General features: G+C 41.7%; 1 protein-coding gene across 2 annotated transcripts in view; it reads right to left on the reverse strand.

Moving 5' to 3' along the window:
• LOC108719236 (coiled-coil domain-containing protein 178) overlaps positions 1–16,925 on the reverse strand; it is a 170,071-nt gene extending 153,146 nt beyond the window's left edge. Inside the window, exons 1-8 of one of the 2 annotated variants that reach the window (XM_041566415.1) lie at positions 16,835–16,925; positions 13,441–13,538; positions 12,612–12,763; positions 11,752–11,783; positions 10,627–10,718; positions 6,841–7,050; positions 4,469–4,689; positions 372–514 (exon numbers count right to left, since the gene is read on the reverse strand). In XM_041566415.1, coding sequence (XP_041422349.1) covers positions 372–514; positions 4,469–4,689; positions 6,841–7,050; positions 10,627–10,718; positions 11,752–11,783; positions 12,612–12,763; positions 13,441–13,538; positions 16,835–16,845 — 959 coding nt within the window. In that variant the 5' untranslated portion in view covers positions 16,846–16,925. Of the gene's footprint in view, positions 1–371; positions 515–4,468; positions 4,690–6,840; positions 7,051–10,626; positions 10,719–11,751; positions 11,787–12,611; positions 12,764–13,440; positions 13,539–16,834 lie in introns of both variants that reach the window. The other variant, XM_018267969.2, reaches the window with a different exon arrangement.
• Between the last annotated feature and the right edge of the window lie 1,286 nt (positions 16,926–18,211).

Raw genomic sequence — 18,211 nt, forward strand, 5'->3', positions numbered from 1 at the left:
GCAATACTGAGTTCTGGATAAACCCACTCCCTTTATACCTGACGGTTTTGGTTTACAGATAAGAAGTCCATTATGTTTTACCTTTCACTGGTCAAGACCCCAACTTGGAGTACCTTCAATTTCCCCACTTGCTCTGTTTAGCTCAAGAAATAACAAAACCATAGAAATTTCCTGACTTAAACAACAGGCATAACGTACACAAGCATTTTGCCTATTGTTAAAGCCAGCCTTATTTATTCTTGTTGAAGAATAGTGTATAATGCCCCTTTAAATACAGTATATGCAATATAGAAACTCATAATAGGTCAAATCAAAAATGCTGAAGAGTAAATTCTCTGCACTTGTGCCAATATTTATTATTACATCCCTACTTGCATGACTGCAGATCTCTCTCCAGTATTTCAAGTTCAGCTCTCATTTTTGTTCGCTCTTTGTTGGCTTCTGAAGTAGCTTGGTCAAAGCTCATCAGAGCACATGTATGTTTGCCTTCTGCTTCAGATAGCAGCACTGTTGCCTAAAAGAAATTAGAGATAAAATATTTTTATTACAGTACAAATAGATAATCTGAGTTTTCTTTTGCATGAAAATCATTAGAGACAATACAAAATGTTGTCCTTTATAACAGTGCTGACAATGTGCTTCCAAGTAGAGCTGATCATCTGATATCACCAAATAGTTGGTGACAATGATGTTAAATTAAAAGAAAACAAAAAGCATAAAAAACTCTTGGGAAAACTGAAGCTTATAAACAGTACTTGAAGGGCCACATCCAGCCCAGGGCTCCAACTCAATAGCATGCATTGCATTATAAGATTATGCATTATAAGACTTGAATTTTTTTTTAACTGAACTCTTACAGCACAGTGGTTATCTGACAAAGTAGAATTCAGTGATAATTGGGATGTAAAAAAAAGTGTGACAAGCTAATTAGCCAACTCTTTGAAATGGAGAATAACTACATGCATGTTACAGTGTATGGTTTTAGAAACAGAAATATAAGCATTAAAAGATCAACAGTCCCATGCAGTTTGCCTAATTACATCTCTGGGTAAAAAAACTAAACTTGCAGTATTACTTATTACCAGCCCATACCCTATGTTTATCTAAAAGGGGCTGTTCACCTTTGAGTTGAGGGAGTGATATTACAATTGGTTTTTATTTTTTGTAATTAGTGGGTTTTTTCACACAACTCTTCAGTTTGCAATTTCAGCAACCTGGTTGCTAGGGACCTAATTAATCTAACAATGATGGACTGATTTGAATAAGAGACTGGAATATGAATAAGAGAGGCCTGAATAGAAAGATGAGTCATAAGAAGTAGCAATAACAATACATTTATAACCTTATGTAACATTTGTTTTTAGATTGGGTCAGTGATCCCCATTGAAAAGCTGGAAATATTCAGGAGAAGAAGGTAAATAATTCAAAACTATAAAAATTGAGTAATGAAAACCAATTTAAAAGTTTAGAATTAGTTTAGAATTAGGGCTGAACTCCATGGCGTGCCAAGGAGTGATCCGTCACCATGCAATGACACGCATGCGACGTGTTGAATGTCCAGAAGATAAAGGAAGTAAATGAGAAATCACAGGTAAAAACCAACATATATCCGACTGTCGGATGAAAACGCTGCGTCTTCATCTGACCAGGGCCCGGGCCACACAGGCCGGATGCCTCAGGCAACCCGGCCGGCCGCGTCGCCCCCTCCACAGTAGATAAACGTATATGACAGTGTGCGTGCATTTGCATCACTGTTCATGCCCCCCTCCACTGACTTATGCATGCGCGCAGGACACTTTAGACCAGACTGAAGTAGCTTATCCCTACGTGCTTATCCCTAGTTCCGTCCCTGAATCCGACATTCTGATATATGTAGTTTTTACCTTCGATTTCTCATTCACTTCCTTTATCTTCTATACATCCGCCACGCATGGCGACTGATCGCTCCTTGGCACGCCGTGGAGTTCAGAGCTTAGCCATTTTACAACATACTAAAAGTTAACCTTAATGTGAACCACCCCTTTAATGTCTCTTATATTGTTTTACTCTCTACCTCTGCCATAAGTAAACTCTAATCATTGATTAAACTTTTCATAAAGAAGTTTCAGTCATAAAGTAGTTTATTCAAGAATCAGAATAGCAAATGTCTTCAACACACATGGCAGCCTTGAGAGCAATAAAGTACAGGTATGGGAAATTTGTCTTTCTGTTATGTCAAGCACTATTCCTTATGGCTACCTATTAAAAACACAATAGGAATATTTTGCAATCAGCAATGCTATGCTCCTTACAGTCATGTTTAATTTCTTTACAGGAAAAAATAATTAATCAGTCAAAAATGTAGCCGCTATCGGAGATGGCAATGTTTAGCTGAAGTTTTTGCATAATGGATTTCATGATAAAAATGTTCCCTACTTATATCGTGCAGATACATACTTTAAAAAAAATGACATGCATAGCCTACATCAGGGAAACCCAACCTTATGAACCCGAGTGCAACATTCAGAAGAAAAAGGAGTTGGGGAGCAACACAAGCATAAAAAATGTTCTTGGGGTGCCAAATAAGTGCTGTGATGGGCCATTTGGTAGCCCCTATGTGGATTGTCAACCTACATTGTGACTCTGTTTGGCAGTACACCTGGTTTTTATACAACCAAAATTTGTCTCTTAGACAGGGATTCAAAAATAAGCACCTGCTTTAAGGCCACTGGGAGCAGCAGCCAAGGGGTTGGAGATCAACATGTTGCTCACGAGCTACTGGTTGGGGATCACTGGCCTAAATAAAGTTATGCATTAGTGTGATGAGGACACATAGGGGGTATTAACTAAAACTCGACTTTATCTCATTTTTTATTAAAACGAATTTAACTCATTTATCAAATAATCAGCTAGAAAAAAGTTGGTGCGGGAAAAGTCTTGACAATCGTGCGAAAATTCGAATTTTATGACTTTTTCAAATTTGCATTGAATTACTCAGGGAATTACACACGCACAAGTTCCTCAATACCAAGCACCAAAAGCACAACAAATTATACAAACAAAACTACAAAAAATGTATACAACATACTAGTTGAGAATTCTGTGAGACAGTTGTATTGATGTTGTGATTTCTTATTCCATCTATTCCATCTAGCATCAAAAGACTTAAGGTACATACAGTCAGGGCCGCCATCAGGGGGTCACAGGGGGTACAAGTGTACCGGGCCCGGGCCTGAAGGGGGGCCCGGCAGTGCTGCACTTTTCAAAAGAGCCGGGCCCCCCTTTAAGGAGAGTGATAATCTCGGGCCCCAGAGCGTTCCTGTCTGGCTGTCCCCAATGGCGCGCACTACCTCCCTCTGTGATATACCCCACTCCTTCCCGCTCTACATCCATCTACATCTATTACCTATACCTCCGCGCCGCCTACCACCCATTGGCTTCACCACCCGCCGTCCCCTTTACCAAAGCCGGCAGTCTAGCCCCTTCCGTCCTGAGATATTTAAAAAAAAAAACTATCTGGCGCGCTTCGCTGTCTGCGCATGCGCGCTGGCACAGGCACCGTCTGCGCATGCGCGCCGGCGCAGCAGCAAGGGAGCGGGCCCACATCCATGCACGCTGACAAGGGCCAGCAGCAAGGGAGCGCGTGGGGCAGGCACTGCAGCAAGGGGGGACCTGGACAGCATTCCCAGTGGGCCCCAAGCCCCCCAGTCCTACCCGGGTGGGAACAGTCCACACTACATTCTGAGAAACGAGGGAAGGAAGAGCTTGGGTGCAGTGGGTGGGGCCTGGAAATGGTGGCAAATGGAAAAGAAAAAGGGAATCAATCCTGGGTTGGGAATTTATATTTGTTTGTTTCCCACACAGTCCCAGTATGTGCAGCTGGTACCCGCTGATACAGACAGGCAGAGAGGGAACTGCAGACAAGAGACTGTGGCAGAGCGAGATGGAAACACACTATTTGTGGGTTCCAGGTGGGGCTTGCCAGAGAGTAGGTGGGGTTTTGACAAATTTCGCTGGGGCTTATCAGGGGTGTGGCCAGGGGAGTGGGCGGGATCTGGGGTGGGGCTTGGGGCAAGGGTGGGGCTTGGGGGCCCCGAAAAATTTTTTGTACGGGGCCCAGTGATTTCTAATGGCGGCCCTGCATACAGTATATGCCTTAAAAAAAATCACTCACATTCTATTCATTCCAATTTGATTTTTAGAATTGCATTTATCAAATTGTGAACTCTAACTTTCCCCCATTGATAAACATGATTCTAAAACGCCCATAGGAATGAATAGAAAGTGGGTGAGTTTTTTTTTGTGGTGAGCTCTAATCTCACATTTTGATAAATCTGTGAAGGCAACAATATAATGCAATGATAGAGTATTGAAAAATCATATATAGTATCTTGTATTACAGGCCTTCCTTACAATGGTCTGGAACAATTTGCTTTTTGGATGAAAATGTATATAAATGTAAAAGAAAGTTACTATATACTAAACCTACCTCTTCTTGTGATTGCCTTATTTTATTCATAGTTTCAGTCTCGAGCTTTAGCTTGTCTTCCAGCAGAGGGCTGTGTTTCTTAATAAAGTCGATTTCCTCTTGCAGTCTTGCATTGACTGCCTCTGTCTTGGCGGCTTTGCTCTGTGAATTTTCTAGATCTTGCTGTTTACATGAGATGTGCCACTGTAGTTCAGAGATATCCTGAGCACAGGCTTCATACTCTGAAAAGAAATACATTTGGGTCAATAGGGCAGAATAGTGAGATTTGTATGGGAAATAAAGACATAGGAAAGATGATATACTATCCAGTACATCATGCATATGAACAGAGCAGAAATAGCAGGCAGAATTGGATACTTTCTAAATCAAAAGCACCATTCCTCACATCTCTAACTGATGCTTTATACTTCTCATGAATGATATGACTTGTAAATAGAGTTCTGACAACTAGCAAATTTACAGTATAATTTGTTAATACAGGTACATGATCTGTTATTCAGAAACCCATTATCCAGAAACCTCCGAATTACAGGAAGGATGTATCCCATAGGCTCCATTTTATCCAAGTAACTCACATTTTTATGATTTTTTTTCCTTTGTCTCTGTAATACTAAAAATAACACAGTACCTTGTACATGATCCCAGCTAAGATATAATTAATCCTCATTGGAGGCAAAACAAGCCTATTGGGTTTATTTAACATTTAAATGATTTTTTAGTATACTTAAGGTAGGGAGATCCAAATAATGGAAAGATCTGTTATCTGGAAAACCTCAGGTCCTGAGCATTCTGCATAATATGTCCCATACCTGTATTATTATTATTGTTATTAATAATAAAAACAACAATAATAATAATAATAACGTATTTATAAAGTGCCAATATATTCAGCAGGGCTGTACACAAACAACTAATTTATCAAGGTCTAGGCACAAGTGCAGAAGCACTAAGGGTAACAAATTGCAGCCCCTACATTCTCATACATTGTGCAATATGTGATTCAGCCCCTGCGCAGGACTGTAAGGTATTGACAAGACAAAGCACAGCCCTGTACATAATGCCTATGTTCCAAAATAAAATGTTAAACTTGATGAGCATGTATCTCTTTTCAACACTTTCTATGAACTATATTATATCTCAGCATCAGGGTTATCAAAAAGATGAGCAATTATGTAATTGTAAAAACAAGAACTGAGCACTCTAAATTTACATGCCTTGCCACACATTTCTTTACACACAAGAGATTGACAGCAACCTCCATTTTTCTGTCCACTTAGTTGGCTTTTACTCAAAGATCGTAACTAACTATTTTCTATAGAAGCACGGAATACAACATTTCCATACATATACATTCTTACTCTGGTCTAGATCATGTGCAGGTTGTTTAGCAATGTCCAGCTACCCCAACATGTGTGTGAGCCTTGAACAGTACTTTGATGCGATCAAATCACAAAAAATACATTTATCAAAAATATTTAAAATATCTCCACATAAAAAATACATGGTGTCCTGTATGGTTTTATAAGAGATTGGTGGATATAATCTGAGCTTTGAGTTGACATTGCTTTATGTTGTTTGATTATTTAGAATTTGTTTTTATAGTTAATATTTTAATATTAAGTAAGTGCAGGAAAATGGTAAGACAGAGCAGATGTCATCCTATATAATAAAGTTGAAGTGTCTCTGCGTCCAGTCCCTGTGTCCGTGGGATTGCGCTACTGCGCATGTGCCCCACGGACCGTCTCTGGCGAATTTTTTTTAGACTAGAACAATTCTGTTTTTATAAATGTTTGACTACATATGTTCTAGCACCCGTTAATTTAATGGGCTTAATGTCTAGTATCTGCAATAAAGACTTTTGATTTTATAAACCTGACTTCTGGGGGATTCATTTATTATAGTGTTGCCTTTACTACACATTTTTCGATTTGGTGATCCAAATTCAGTGGATTTCACTCTAAAACTCGATTAATTCGAACTATTCGAGATTTTTCCCATGGAAAACTTGGGTTATTAATCCCGAATTCACTGATTCATGTTTTATCCATTCAAGTTTTTTATTAAATAAGAAACCATTCGAGTTGTGCTTTCATTAGAGTTCATTCAAGTTATAAAAACTCTAACATTCGATCCCCTAGATGGAAAGATCCTTTATACTGGAAAGCCAGAGATCCCGAACATTCTGGTCCCATACCTGTACCAATATAAACCTTTTTAAACATGAGCATCATTTAAACCTCACAAAGCTCTTAAATGCAACCTTAGATAAATAACCCCTAAGTGTACAAATGTCAGACTTATTCTTGCTTTATATGTGGTTAATATGATATTAGCCTTGATGTGTCCATTCCAACAAAAAAACAGATTTTTACCCCTCTGAACAGCTTCAGGAAGATGACTGGATTTCCACAAAGATAGCCCATCGATTTTTTCAGTAAGAGCTGCCTGTCTCTTATTTTCAAGCTTCAACAATGCTTCTGCTTCTTGACGGTCTGCTTCTAAGCGCCAAATCAGTTCTGCAACTTCTGAAATTACACTTTCAGTGTCTCTCCTAAGAACTACATTTCCGTCTTGTTGGCAATCTGAAATGGGAGATTTGAAAGAATGTTTAAATGTTTTCCCCTTTTAAACTATTTCAAATACTTTTTGGACTCAACATGCAGGACAAGTGGTAATCTGCACAATACAATGTATTACAGGTATGGGATCTGTTATCCAGAATGCTAGGGACCTGGGGCTTTCCAGATAACAGATCTTTCTGTAAATTGGATCTTTATAGAGAGAGAGAGAGAGAGAGAGAGAGAGAGAGTGCACACCATAGACAGATGTTTAACCTGGGTGCCTGAGCTAAGAAACAACACAAGCAATGCAGAAGAACTGCACTGACAGGACTTGCTGAATCAATCTTCCAAAGGTTTATTTTGCTCAACGTTTCAGTCTCTCCCTGGTCCTCTCATACTAATACCTGGTGGCACCCGAGTAGCGGAGGGCTCCTCCTGAAGCCAGGTGGTTGATAAAGGCAGAAGAGTGAGCCGGGACCTTGGGGTTTTCTCTGGGTTTGGGACTCCGTTCATAATAGTATGTTGAGCTTGAACATGGACGCTGCTGGAGCAGCTACTTCCTCCGCTACCACTGAAGCAATTCTGGTGAGTCTCCTACAGTGCCTCAGAGAACAGGAGGCCAAACAGGACCAGATTGTCCAATGCCTTCATGGACACTCTGCCAGGCTGGATATTGTCCAGGAGCAACCTGCTGCTGCTTCTGTCAGAGCTAGTGATGGGCGAATTTGCGCCGTTTCGCTTTGCCGCGAAATGGCGAAAAATTCGCGAAACGGCGCCGGAATTTTCGCGGGCGTTTCCCGAATTTATTCGCTGGCGGCGAATCGCGCAAATTCGCCACGAATTCGCGCCCATCACTAGTCACAGCTTCTGCACAGGCAAGCAGATCATTACCCTCCCCTACAAGTAGTTCCTTAGTGGAGCCCAGGATCCCTTTTCCGGAGAAATTCTCAGGGGTTCGCAGCAGATTTTTTGCATTCCAGGAGGCTCGTATACTTCATTTTGGCTTCCTACCCTACAAAGGAGTCTAGGGTAAATTTTGTGATAACTCACAAAATTGCTGCAAGGGGGATCCACAGCTATTGTCTCATAGTGATCCAGCCGTCTCCTTAGAAGCTTTCTTTAAAGTCATGGCGGTAATCTACAATCATCCTAACTGCGCCGCCACTGCCGATACAGCCATATGTAATCTCAGAATCTTGTTCAGAACTCCGCCACTGGGCAGTTGAGACAGGCTGGAATGATGCTGTTCTGAGAAGCCAATTAAGGGTGGGTTTGTCCATGGCTATTAAAGATAGCTTTGTAAATTTCCCTATGCAGCCTTCCCTTGATGCTCTCATGCATCTGTCTATACAGGTTGATAGAAAGCATAGGGAGGGATGCCAAGAGGTTATGTCCTCTGCTTCTGTTCCATCCATAGTATTGGTCCCTAACGCTCCACTCGTTGTCCCAAGATCCACTGAGAAACCCATGCAAATAGGTTCTACTTGTTTGTCTCCTGAGAAAAAGTGTCGTAGGTGGGCAAATGGGTTATGTTTATATTGTTGGGACAAAGGGCATTTTCGCAATTGCTATCCCAAGAGGCCAGGAAATGGCAGAGCCTAAACAGGTCTGGGGAGTCCTGTTTGGGTTATGCCATTTCCACTCAGCAATCATCATTTTCCTTACAAATAATGATAATTGGGATAGGGGTCACATACAGGGATCTGCTATCTTGGATTCTGGGGCTGCAGGGAATTTTTTGGATTTTGGGTTTGTAAGTAAACACTTCATACCCTTTGAACCCCAGAACTCTCTCATCGATAGATGGCAGTTCTGTTCGGGGGTTGTGCCTTCTAAATCCATAGTTCTCCATATGTCTGTGGGTAATCATGCTGAACTGCTTTTCTTTTACATGAGATTGTCCACAAACCCCGGGTAGATTGGCCCTCTGGTGAAATATTACAGTGGAGCCCAGGTTGTCAATCTTCTTGTTTTAAAATGGCCCAGACCCTAGCCGCAACTACTCTGGAAGGCTTACCCCCTTGTTACACTCCTTTTTCTGATGTCTTCTGTAAAAAGGCAGCTAAAACCCTACCCCCTCACAGGACCTATGACTGCGCTATTAAATTACTTCCAGGCTCCTCTCCTCCTAAGGGTAGAATTTATCTGCTTTCTCTTCCAGAATCACTAGCCATGGAAGAGTATATCAAGGAGAACATAGATAGGGGGTTTATTAGGCAATTTTCTTCTCCTGCAGGTGCTGGTTTCTTTTTCGTTGAAAAGAAAGATGGAAGTCCTAAAGGGATGGGCATTATGAGTACTCAGTAATGCTCTTCAGTTTAAGTAATGCCCCAGCCTTCTTCCAAGAGTTTGTTAACAATATCTTTCATGATATCTTTCATGATCTTTTGGGTCCTTATGTTGTGGTTTATTTAGACAACATGGAAGGGAAGTGTTATCCAGATTGAGGCAAAACCACCTGTATGCCAAACTAAAAAAATCTCTGTTTGAGGTTTCCACAGCACCGTTCCTAGGATATATTATTTCCCATGAAGGCCTAGAAATGGAACCAACAAAGGTTCAGGCTATTCAAGATTGGGCACAACCCCTTTCAATATGGGCTATTCAAAGGTTTTTGGGGTTTGCCAATTATTATTGACAGTTTATTCAACATTTTTCTACTCTGATGGCCCCAATTACTACCCTGACTAAAAAAGGGGTAGATCCTAGTGTTTGGTCTGCTGAGGGTGTAGAGCCTTTTTGTTCTTGCAAGAAAGAATTTATTTCAGCTCCTGTGCTCCAGCATCCTGATTCCTCTCTGCCCTTTATAATCGAACTGGATGCCTCTGAGATTGGTGCTGGAGCAGTGTTGTCTCAGCAACACCCGGTTACCAGTAAGATTCATCCGTGTTCTTTTTTTTCCCAAGAAATTTTCCTCTGCGGAAATCAATTATATTGGTAATAGGGATTTGTTAGCCATCAAATGGGCATTCGAGGAGTGGAGACTTCTTCTAGAGTGTGCTAAGCATGTGGTTACTGTCTTCACAGTTCATAAGAACCTGTTGTATATTGAATCTGCCAAGCATCTAAATCCCAGGCAGGCCAGATGAGCTTTGTTTTTTACCCTCTTTAACTTTATCATTACTTACAGACCAGGGGAAAAGAATGCAAAGGCAGACACTTTCTCTAGAAGTTTTGTCTCCAGCCTTAGGGAGTATTCTGAACCTGCTCCTATTGTTCCCAGGAAGGTGATTGTAGCAGAAACATTTTAATATGACTGTGTTTCATTGATTCTCAAGGTTTGCAAAGGAAAGGTATTTTGAACATTTTGTAACCCGAGCGGGAATGCAATTTTGTGCAAGCGACAAAACATCCTGTGTGACATCACCCTAAAGCAATTAAGTAAAATATGTGTTTCAAAAACAGACTACTTTACATAACATTTCACATTGTTTTTAGGCAGACATATACATTTGGCAGTGTGATGATAGTGTCCCTTTATCAACTTGGGTTTTATGGGCAAATAGTTGCACACAAGCCAAACATTACCGTGTCAAATTCCAGTGTACTCAGGAGCAATGAAGAACATTTTATGGAATGGTAACGAGGCAGGCTTACCTTTATCAGTAAGTCCAAATCCTCTAACTTGTAAGTTTGGAGCCTCTGGTGAAGCACTTCTGATATTATCTCCACTAGGCACATATGAAACACTGTGAAAATGACATAATTTAATAAAACCACTGGTCTAACTAGAGGCAGTGAATGTTAGGGCTGAAACTAGGGGTATGCAAAAGAAGCACACGCCTAAGGTGCAATGGTGGGTGTAATAAACACGTTCCTCTTCTGTCAACCTATCCCTAAGTCCAGGACTTTGTCCTACCACCACATGCTCGTGACTTAACCTTGACCCCCTCATGCCATCGGCAAACCTGTGTGTGCTTCCCCTATAGTGTCACCTTCATGCACCCATTTATGATTGGGGGCCGAGTTGTCTGGCCGGCTTGGCACGGCACTGATGAATGTACAAATATGCATTTTAAGTGATACAACAATTTTTTTATTGATCTCAATGTTAAGGGACCAGTAAGTCATTAGTGTGCATTTTGATATAATATACTGTTACACAGCACTGGAAAAATATTGTCTGTTTGATAAAGAAAAATAACTACAGTTTATATCAGTAAGCTTTTTTTTTAAGTATTACTATAAAACACAGAGCAAAATGCTATTTTTATATTATTCCCCTAAAAATGTAAGTCTTGGTAAACAAATCCCCCTGTTATGCACTGACTAAAGATATAAAAAAAAATCCTGCCATTCATATTCATGTCCTATAAGCAGTTGCACACTTTCCTTTGTGTGTTATCTGTGAACATGGGACCTCACCTTTATTAGTGAGACTTATTGAAAGAGCATAATGCAGACACTGCAGGGCAGCAATTATTAGCCAAATGAGTCCATATTTGACTGCCATATGTTTTTAGATACACATAGCACCAGTTGTTTTTATTTGATAATATATTAACAGTTATCTTAGATTTCCCACATGCAATCACGAACGTGTTTTAGCTGCCTTTTAATGGCAAAGAGAGGAATTGCGCTCTCTGCATTAGTTTTCTGGCCCTCTCAACCCAATCCAAGTACTCGAGGTAAGCACGTGAGTGCACAAGGGGAGTAACATCAAAGATACCTGTATGGTATCCATGTTCCTGAAGCTCAATAAAAAATATTACAAATTCTTACCATTTACTGTCGCTTCTCTGTCCTCTGTATTCCTGCTGAAAGCAAATAATAAAATAATTAAAGATTATCATAGTATTCAATAAATTTAAAGATGTAAGCAGTAAAAATGAATGTATTTTATTGTAAAAAAAATTATTAAAACATTTTGGCAGCAATGTACACTAATATGCAGTCATGATAGTATATTTTGGCCTCTTACACTTTATTTTTATAATATTCCATCTCATATATTCCAAAGACAATACAAGCTCCTTGAACTTTGATTTGAGCTGAATGAAAAGCATAGGGAAATATATAATTACACACACTCATCATATTATTATACATGGTATTTCAGAAAGGTACACATTCTGTGCAAGATGTTATCAGTTTTTTATTACAATATAGTAACACTTTTTTTCCATCATGCTCTAAGAAATGATTCAGGAAACAACTTATATAATTATAGATAATACAATAAAAGTTTAATTCATAAAAAATGTTTCATAAATTCTATTTAGATTTAGTTAAAAACAAATAAAAAAAGAACTTCCTCCAAAACTCCTTCCTTAACTCCAGCATGGCAATGAATCTTACAGGTGTGATAATGAACAGGAACACACTCAATACACCAAAAGCCTTTATGAAATTATTATTTTGTACGAATGTACCAAAATTAGTTGTATTCTAATAAAACATTTTCATATTCACATTTGAGGACAATCAGAAAACTTTTATCATTAGTAAATAAAACATTTTGCATTTTTTCATTTAAATCACATAAATGGTATGGCTTTATAATCTCACAATGTATGCTAGCTTGCAACTTTCCAAATGAATGAACATCATACAGAAATAATTTAACAGTATATACATTGTACCTGCAGGAAACACTCTTTCATTTTTTGTTCCAGCTGTTCAATGTGGGAAAGAGCCTTGGTCACACAGGGCAGTGGAGTGTTTACGAGCTCACAGCTATGCCTTTTCATAGGGCGTATTAAAACTTCATTTTCCCTTCTACTTGTGATCAAAGCTAGAAATGAAACATGTAACGTTCAAAAGCCTTTGAATGCAGCAAAAGAGCATTTAAGATACAATCGAAGACAACTTTGAAATTAAATCAGATGAACGGTTAATTTACAAGAATACAGTACAAAGAAACAAATGTAAATAAGCAACATACACTTTTAATATCATGGAGACGGGGTATTTATCCCATTTTTTATAACCACATTATTAGATGTGGGACCTAATGACTAATTCACTTTTCACATTTATCTTGTATCCTGACAATGGGAGGTTTAGTCCTCAAAAACTGAAGCACTGGTGGTGACAAAAAATTCTATATGCTCCCCGCCAGGCAGTGCCTAACATATTAGCCCCCAGATTTATTCCAGGCTGCTATACTCAAATTTCCTAAGTGCATCTAGCAGTCTGTTGGAATACCATTTTTTTTCATCATGAGTGCTATCTTGGTTATGTAGCACCTAGAATTTTTCTTTTCCTGGTAATAGCTAAATTGTTGTCTTTGTTGAATGCACCAACTTAGTAAAATGTATTCCAAAATCCATAACTACACACTTGCCACCTCCTTCAACAAGGTTCTGCTCTGTCATAAGATAGAGTGATGGAGAAGTGCCTGCAGAGCAATGGAGAAAATACACAACAGTGTAGATAACATTTGAAATGCTTTTTCCTTTTAACTTTTACCTGAAAGTGACTGGTCAGTAGAAAGCTTTAAATCTGACATTGCAGCACAAGGAACAGTCTTGTTTACCATCATCTTTTCCTCTGCTTTTGCCTCAAAGCTGAAACAAAATGAAAGCAATTAAAATCAGCAAGCACTACCTTACAATCCATCTTTGCCATGTGTCCTTTCAAGCACATATCACGTAATGGTTACTGAAGACCAGACTACCCGAATAAACATGGTTCAGCTTAACCATTATGAACTAAAACCCCCAATATGGGAAATATTATAATATCTTATCAACATGGACACACTTTCAAACGTTTTACACAATTACAGTTGAGGAAAGAGAGGCCACCTGAGAAAAGGAGGAGGAGGTTATAAATAAAGCTGGTCATACACTTTGAGATCTGCTCATTTGGTGGAGTACCTATCATGGATATCTGCCCAATTTTGTCCACCAGTGGACTGGGCCAAAGAGGGCTAACCAATCATGGGCCCCAGAAGCCAACATCTGGAACATTCTACAGGTCTGTGGAGAACCAGCGTGCAAAGATAGCATCAACGTGTGTAATTAGCATTTTCATTCATAAACCACAAGCAAATTCCTTTGTCATATTTTTAATTTGTCAATGTTTGTGATTTGCGATGATGGCATCACTTTTGGTGTGCCAATGTGAGTGGAACCAAAGACAGTGTTTCCATGTCATTCAAATCAGTTGAATGTGTAAAGACACCCTGTAGGTAACACTTCAGTAACACTTTAAGGGCCTCTTGGTGTCTGTGCTGGTGTACATGTGAAAGATCTGTTGCAGTGGTTCCCCACCAGAGGCTCACAAGCAATATGTTGCACCCCAACCCCTTGGATGTTGCTTGCAATAGCCTAAAAAAGGGCTTACTTTTGAGTTCTAGTCTTCGAGGCAAATCTTAATTACATAAAAAACAGACAGTGACATAACAAGATATTACTGGTCCCACGGCAAATCAAAATTCAAGCCCCCAAAATGTCTAGAGGTTGACCTGCCTTACCAATATTTATTGAAATTGTATATGAACTAGGACCTCATGGGGCCCCTATACCCCCCCTCCTGCAGCCACAGGGTCTGCTTCCACTGTAGTTACACCCCTGAAACCACGTATACTGCCAAGTAGAGCTTCTGTAGGCTGTCAGTCCAAATAGGGGCTACAAATCAGCATCGGACTGGGGGGCCCAGGGCCCACAGCCTCAGGGGTCCCCTATACCATCCCCCAGCCGCAACGTTTTCTCTGCACTTCCCTTTCCCGGAGCGCACACACGTGTACCTTTTCTGTGCGTCAGCGTGACCGGGTGCAGAGAGGAGTTCAGGGAGCGGATCTGGGCCAGCACAGCGAGGCCCCATTCCATCCCCGGCCCCCATACCTTCCCCCAGGCCCCCGGCTGCAAAGTTCTCTCTGCAATCCCCCCTCCCTGCCCCAGAGTGCACGCATATGTGTACCTTTTCTGTGCGTCAGCGCAACCGGGTTCAGGGAGAAAGTGCAGAGAGAGGCATTCAGGGAGTGGATCTGGGCCAGCACAGCGGGGGCCCATATCATCCCCCGGGCCCCCGGCTGCAAAGTTCTCTCTACATTCCCCTTCACCGGAGCACGTGCTCGCACACATGAGTGTGCCTCTTCTGTGAGTCAGCGTGACCAGTTTCATGGAAGGAATGCAGAGAGTGGAAGTTCAGGGAGCGGATCTGGGCAGGGCCCACCAGATTTTTTCCCAGTGTCCCATCGGCCCAGTTCGACCCTGCTACAAATAGTCAACCACAGCCTTTATTTGTCCCCCCCAACTTTTTTTACATTTAAATGTGGCTCATGGGTGAAAAAGAGTTGGGGACCCCCCCCTTAATGGGAGAGCTACTACCTTTATGACTTTGAGATCCCTGATCTCTTGTCACGTTCTATTATATGAACTGTAACCAGGGCCAGTTAATAAGGGTGATTACAGCAGCCTCTGCGCTAACCATATCAAAAACACAAGGATAATTATAATATCACTTCTGATATTAAATGGTGTTCTGTAACCCAACTAAAACTGTATCGCTCAGAATATATACACATTTTCCATTTATAACATAGTAATAACATTTATTCTAGTTGTGCAGTTCCAATTATAGAATAGTGGTTCATAAAAATGTTAGCTCAAAACAATAACATTTCTCACAATCAGCTTCTTTTAAATTAGTTGGTTACCAAACCCTCGGAGGAGCTTTGTAAATGGCAGGCCAATAATCTATTGGTTTGATGGCTCCTGGGGGGTCTGTATTCTGGTTGTTCTTGGTTTTGCTGCATGGTTCTGAGATATTGGGATGACTGAATCCATGATAAGAGGATGTTTTTTTACATCTCTGTTTCATACCATGTTGGACACCTACGACCATGAGGTGTCTGATTTGTTATATATATATATATATATATATATAACAAGGGCGCCCAGAGGCCAGCATCCTCCGTCGCCCCCTCTCACTCTCTAGATAACGCGCATGCGCATCCACTAAGAGGTTGGCGTCCTCCGTCACCCCTTCCTTCTCTCAAGATAGCGCGCATGCGCATCCTCTTAGCTTGGTTTCGGAGCACTAGCCGATCAGCGCTCCGACAAAAAAACGATTGTGCGGCTGGGCAGCATGCCGCCCCTTAATTGATTCCGCCCTAGTCCCGAGCCTATGCGGCTTTGCCGCAAATCCGGGCCTGGGTTGGAGATCAACGGCAGTAAGGCAAAGCCCCTTTATTCTAAAGCCAGGGGAAGGGGCATTTTACAGGTGTCTACTGCTTTTCATGCTTAAATCCAGGCCCAGACTTGCAATCTGTGGTTTCTGGCAAAAGCCAGAGGGGCTGCTATAAGGTCCCATAGAAAGTCAGTATTTAGTGGGCTGGTGGGGGCTGTTTGGGCCTCTATGTGGGCTGATTGGGCCTCTGTGTCCCTGAAATGCCAGGGCCTATTTTAATTCTCAGTCCAGACCTGCTTAAATCTGACACAGAGAGCGATGCAATGGTCTAAAATCAGCTTGATTCATGACTGGGGTTCAGACAGCAATCTGTGATGTATCTGATTCGCATAGTTTTTCCTCAGTTTGATAAATAGCCCGTAGTGTTGTGTACTGAAGCCTGCCTTTGAAAAGCTCAAGGCAATAGCACATCAAACTGTATGTTGGGTAACTAAGCACATGAAAACATTCCCAGACAGATATTCCTTACTTCAAGAAAGTGAACGCAAAAAAAATCCTTCCAAAAACATTTTTTACAGTTAATTATAAAACTAATTTTTATGGCTCACTTAAAATCCCTAAACCTAAGGAGGCTAGCAGAAAGATAGGTACGAATAAAACGATATGCTGCTTCCTAAACCTAAGTCTCCTGCAATATACAGGTCTATTCACTATTCCGTAACTTTACCTTGCCTGCATCTGAGCATATAAATGTACCGGACCCGAAAGCACTGCCCAGCGATTCGAGCGTACGTGTAACCATGACAACAGACTCTCAGTTCTTTCCTTGCGTACAAACTCCCGATTGGGTAACGCAGACACAGATGAAACGTAACTAATGTATCAGCCAATCCAGGATGTCCTTTCCAGATATCCGCCTCACGTGATCATCTTTTAACTTCATACTGGGGAGGCACAGGGAAATCAAGGGATTTCTAATCTGTAGAAAGCCGACAAGATCTACTGATTGCGGTTAAATCAAAGAGGATGTCCGCTTTGCGTGAAGCACATTTCCAGTATATGTTCAGTGGTTTTAAAATTATTTGTATGTGGAATTGCTATTGAAAGCCGTGTCTGTTCATTTTAGCACTGCTGGGTCTGTTTATGAAAACAATGTAGGGTCAGCAGGCCCGGATTTGCGGAGAGGCCACCAAGGCCCTTGTCTAGGGCGGCAGGATTTGAGGGGGCGGCATGCTGCTCAACCACAACCACATTGGTTCAGAAACACAGGTGATGCGCAGGAGATACAGTTTTTTAAATTTCCCCGTATGCCAATCCTCATTGTTCTGGTCCCGATGATGAAAATTTGAGCAAATAAAAGGGAGGGGACGGGCGACCAACGACATCTGGCCTAGGGGTGCCAGCTATGTAAATTTGGCCTTGAGGGGGAAGCAGTGGCGTACCACAGGTAGGGTTGCCACCTAGCCGATAAAACACCTGCCAAGGCCGGGGCCGCTATTGCAAATTTACCGGCAATGTAGCTGCCGGTAAATTTGTAATACCCTTCAAAAAGACCCCTCGTCTGCCCCCAATCCCCTGTAACTTAGCTTTTGTCCTCCATCTTCGGTTTTCATTCGGCCCCTTTTTGCTTCAGAGCCCATCCCTTTTGGTGTTGTGAACCCGCCCCCCCACCAGCCAGTAACAAATAGAGGAAAAGGTGGCAACCCTAACCACAGGCCAGGTGCAAGAGCTGCACTTGAGCCCCCCCCCTAGTCTGCCCTACCTGCTGGTACATGCGCCCTGCACACAGTCACACTCTTTACTATGGGACAATTCTTGCTTGATGCCTGGGGGAACCTGGATGCAGTCACAACTGGTGTCATTGTCGGCCTGGGGGGCCCAGGGCTCACCGGGCTACTGTCGCAGGGCCCCCCTCTGGGTCCCCTGCCGAGCCGCCCCCCCCCTTGGTTGCAGGAGGTCGCGCCAGGGAGATTCCACAGGGAGCGGATCTGGGTCGCTCCGAGTTTTTTACCGGTGCCCTGCCGGCCCAGTTCAAAGCCCCCCAGTCAGGGTCGGCCTGGGAGGCCCAAGGCTCATCGGGCTGCTGTCGCAGGGCCCCATCTGG

This window comes from Xenopus laevis, chromosome 6L (assembly GCF_017654675.1).
Source record: "Xenopus laevis strain J_2021 chromosome 6L, Xenopus_laevis_v10.1, whole genome shotgun sequence".
Lineage (NCBI taxonomy): Eukaryota > Metazoa > Chordata > Amphibia > Anura > Pipidae > Xenopus > Xenopus laevis.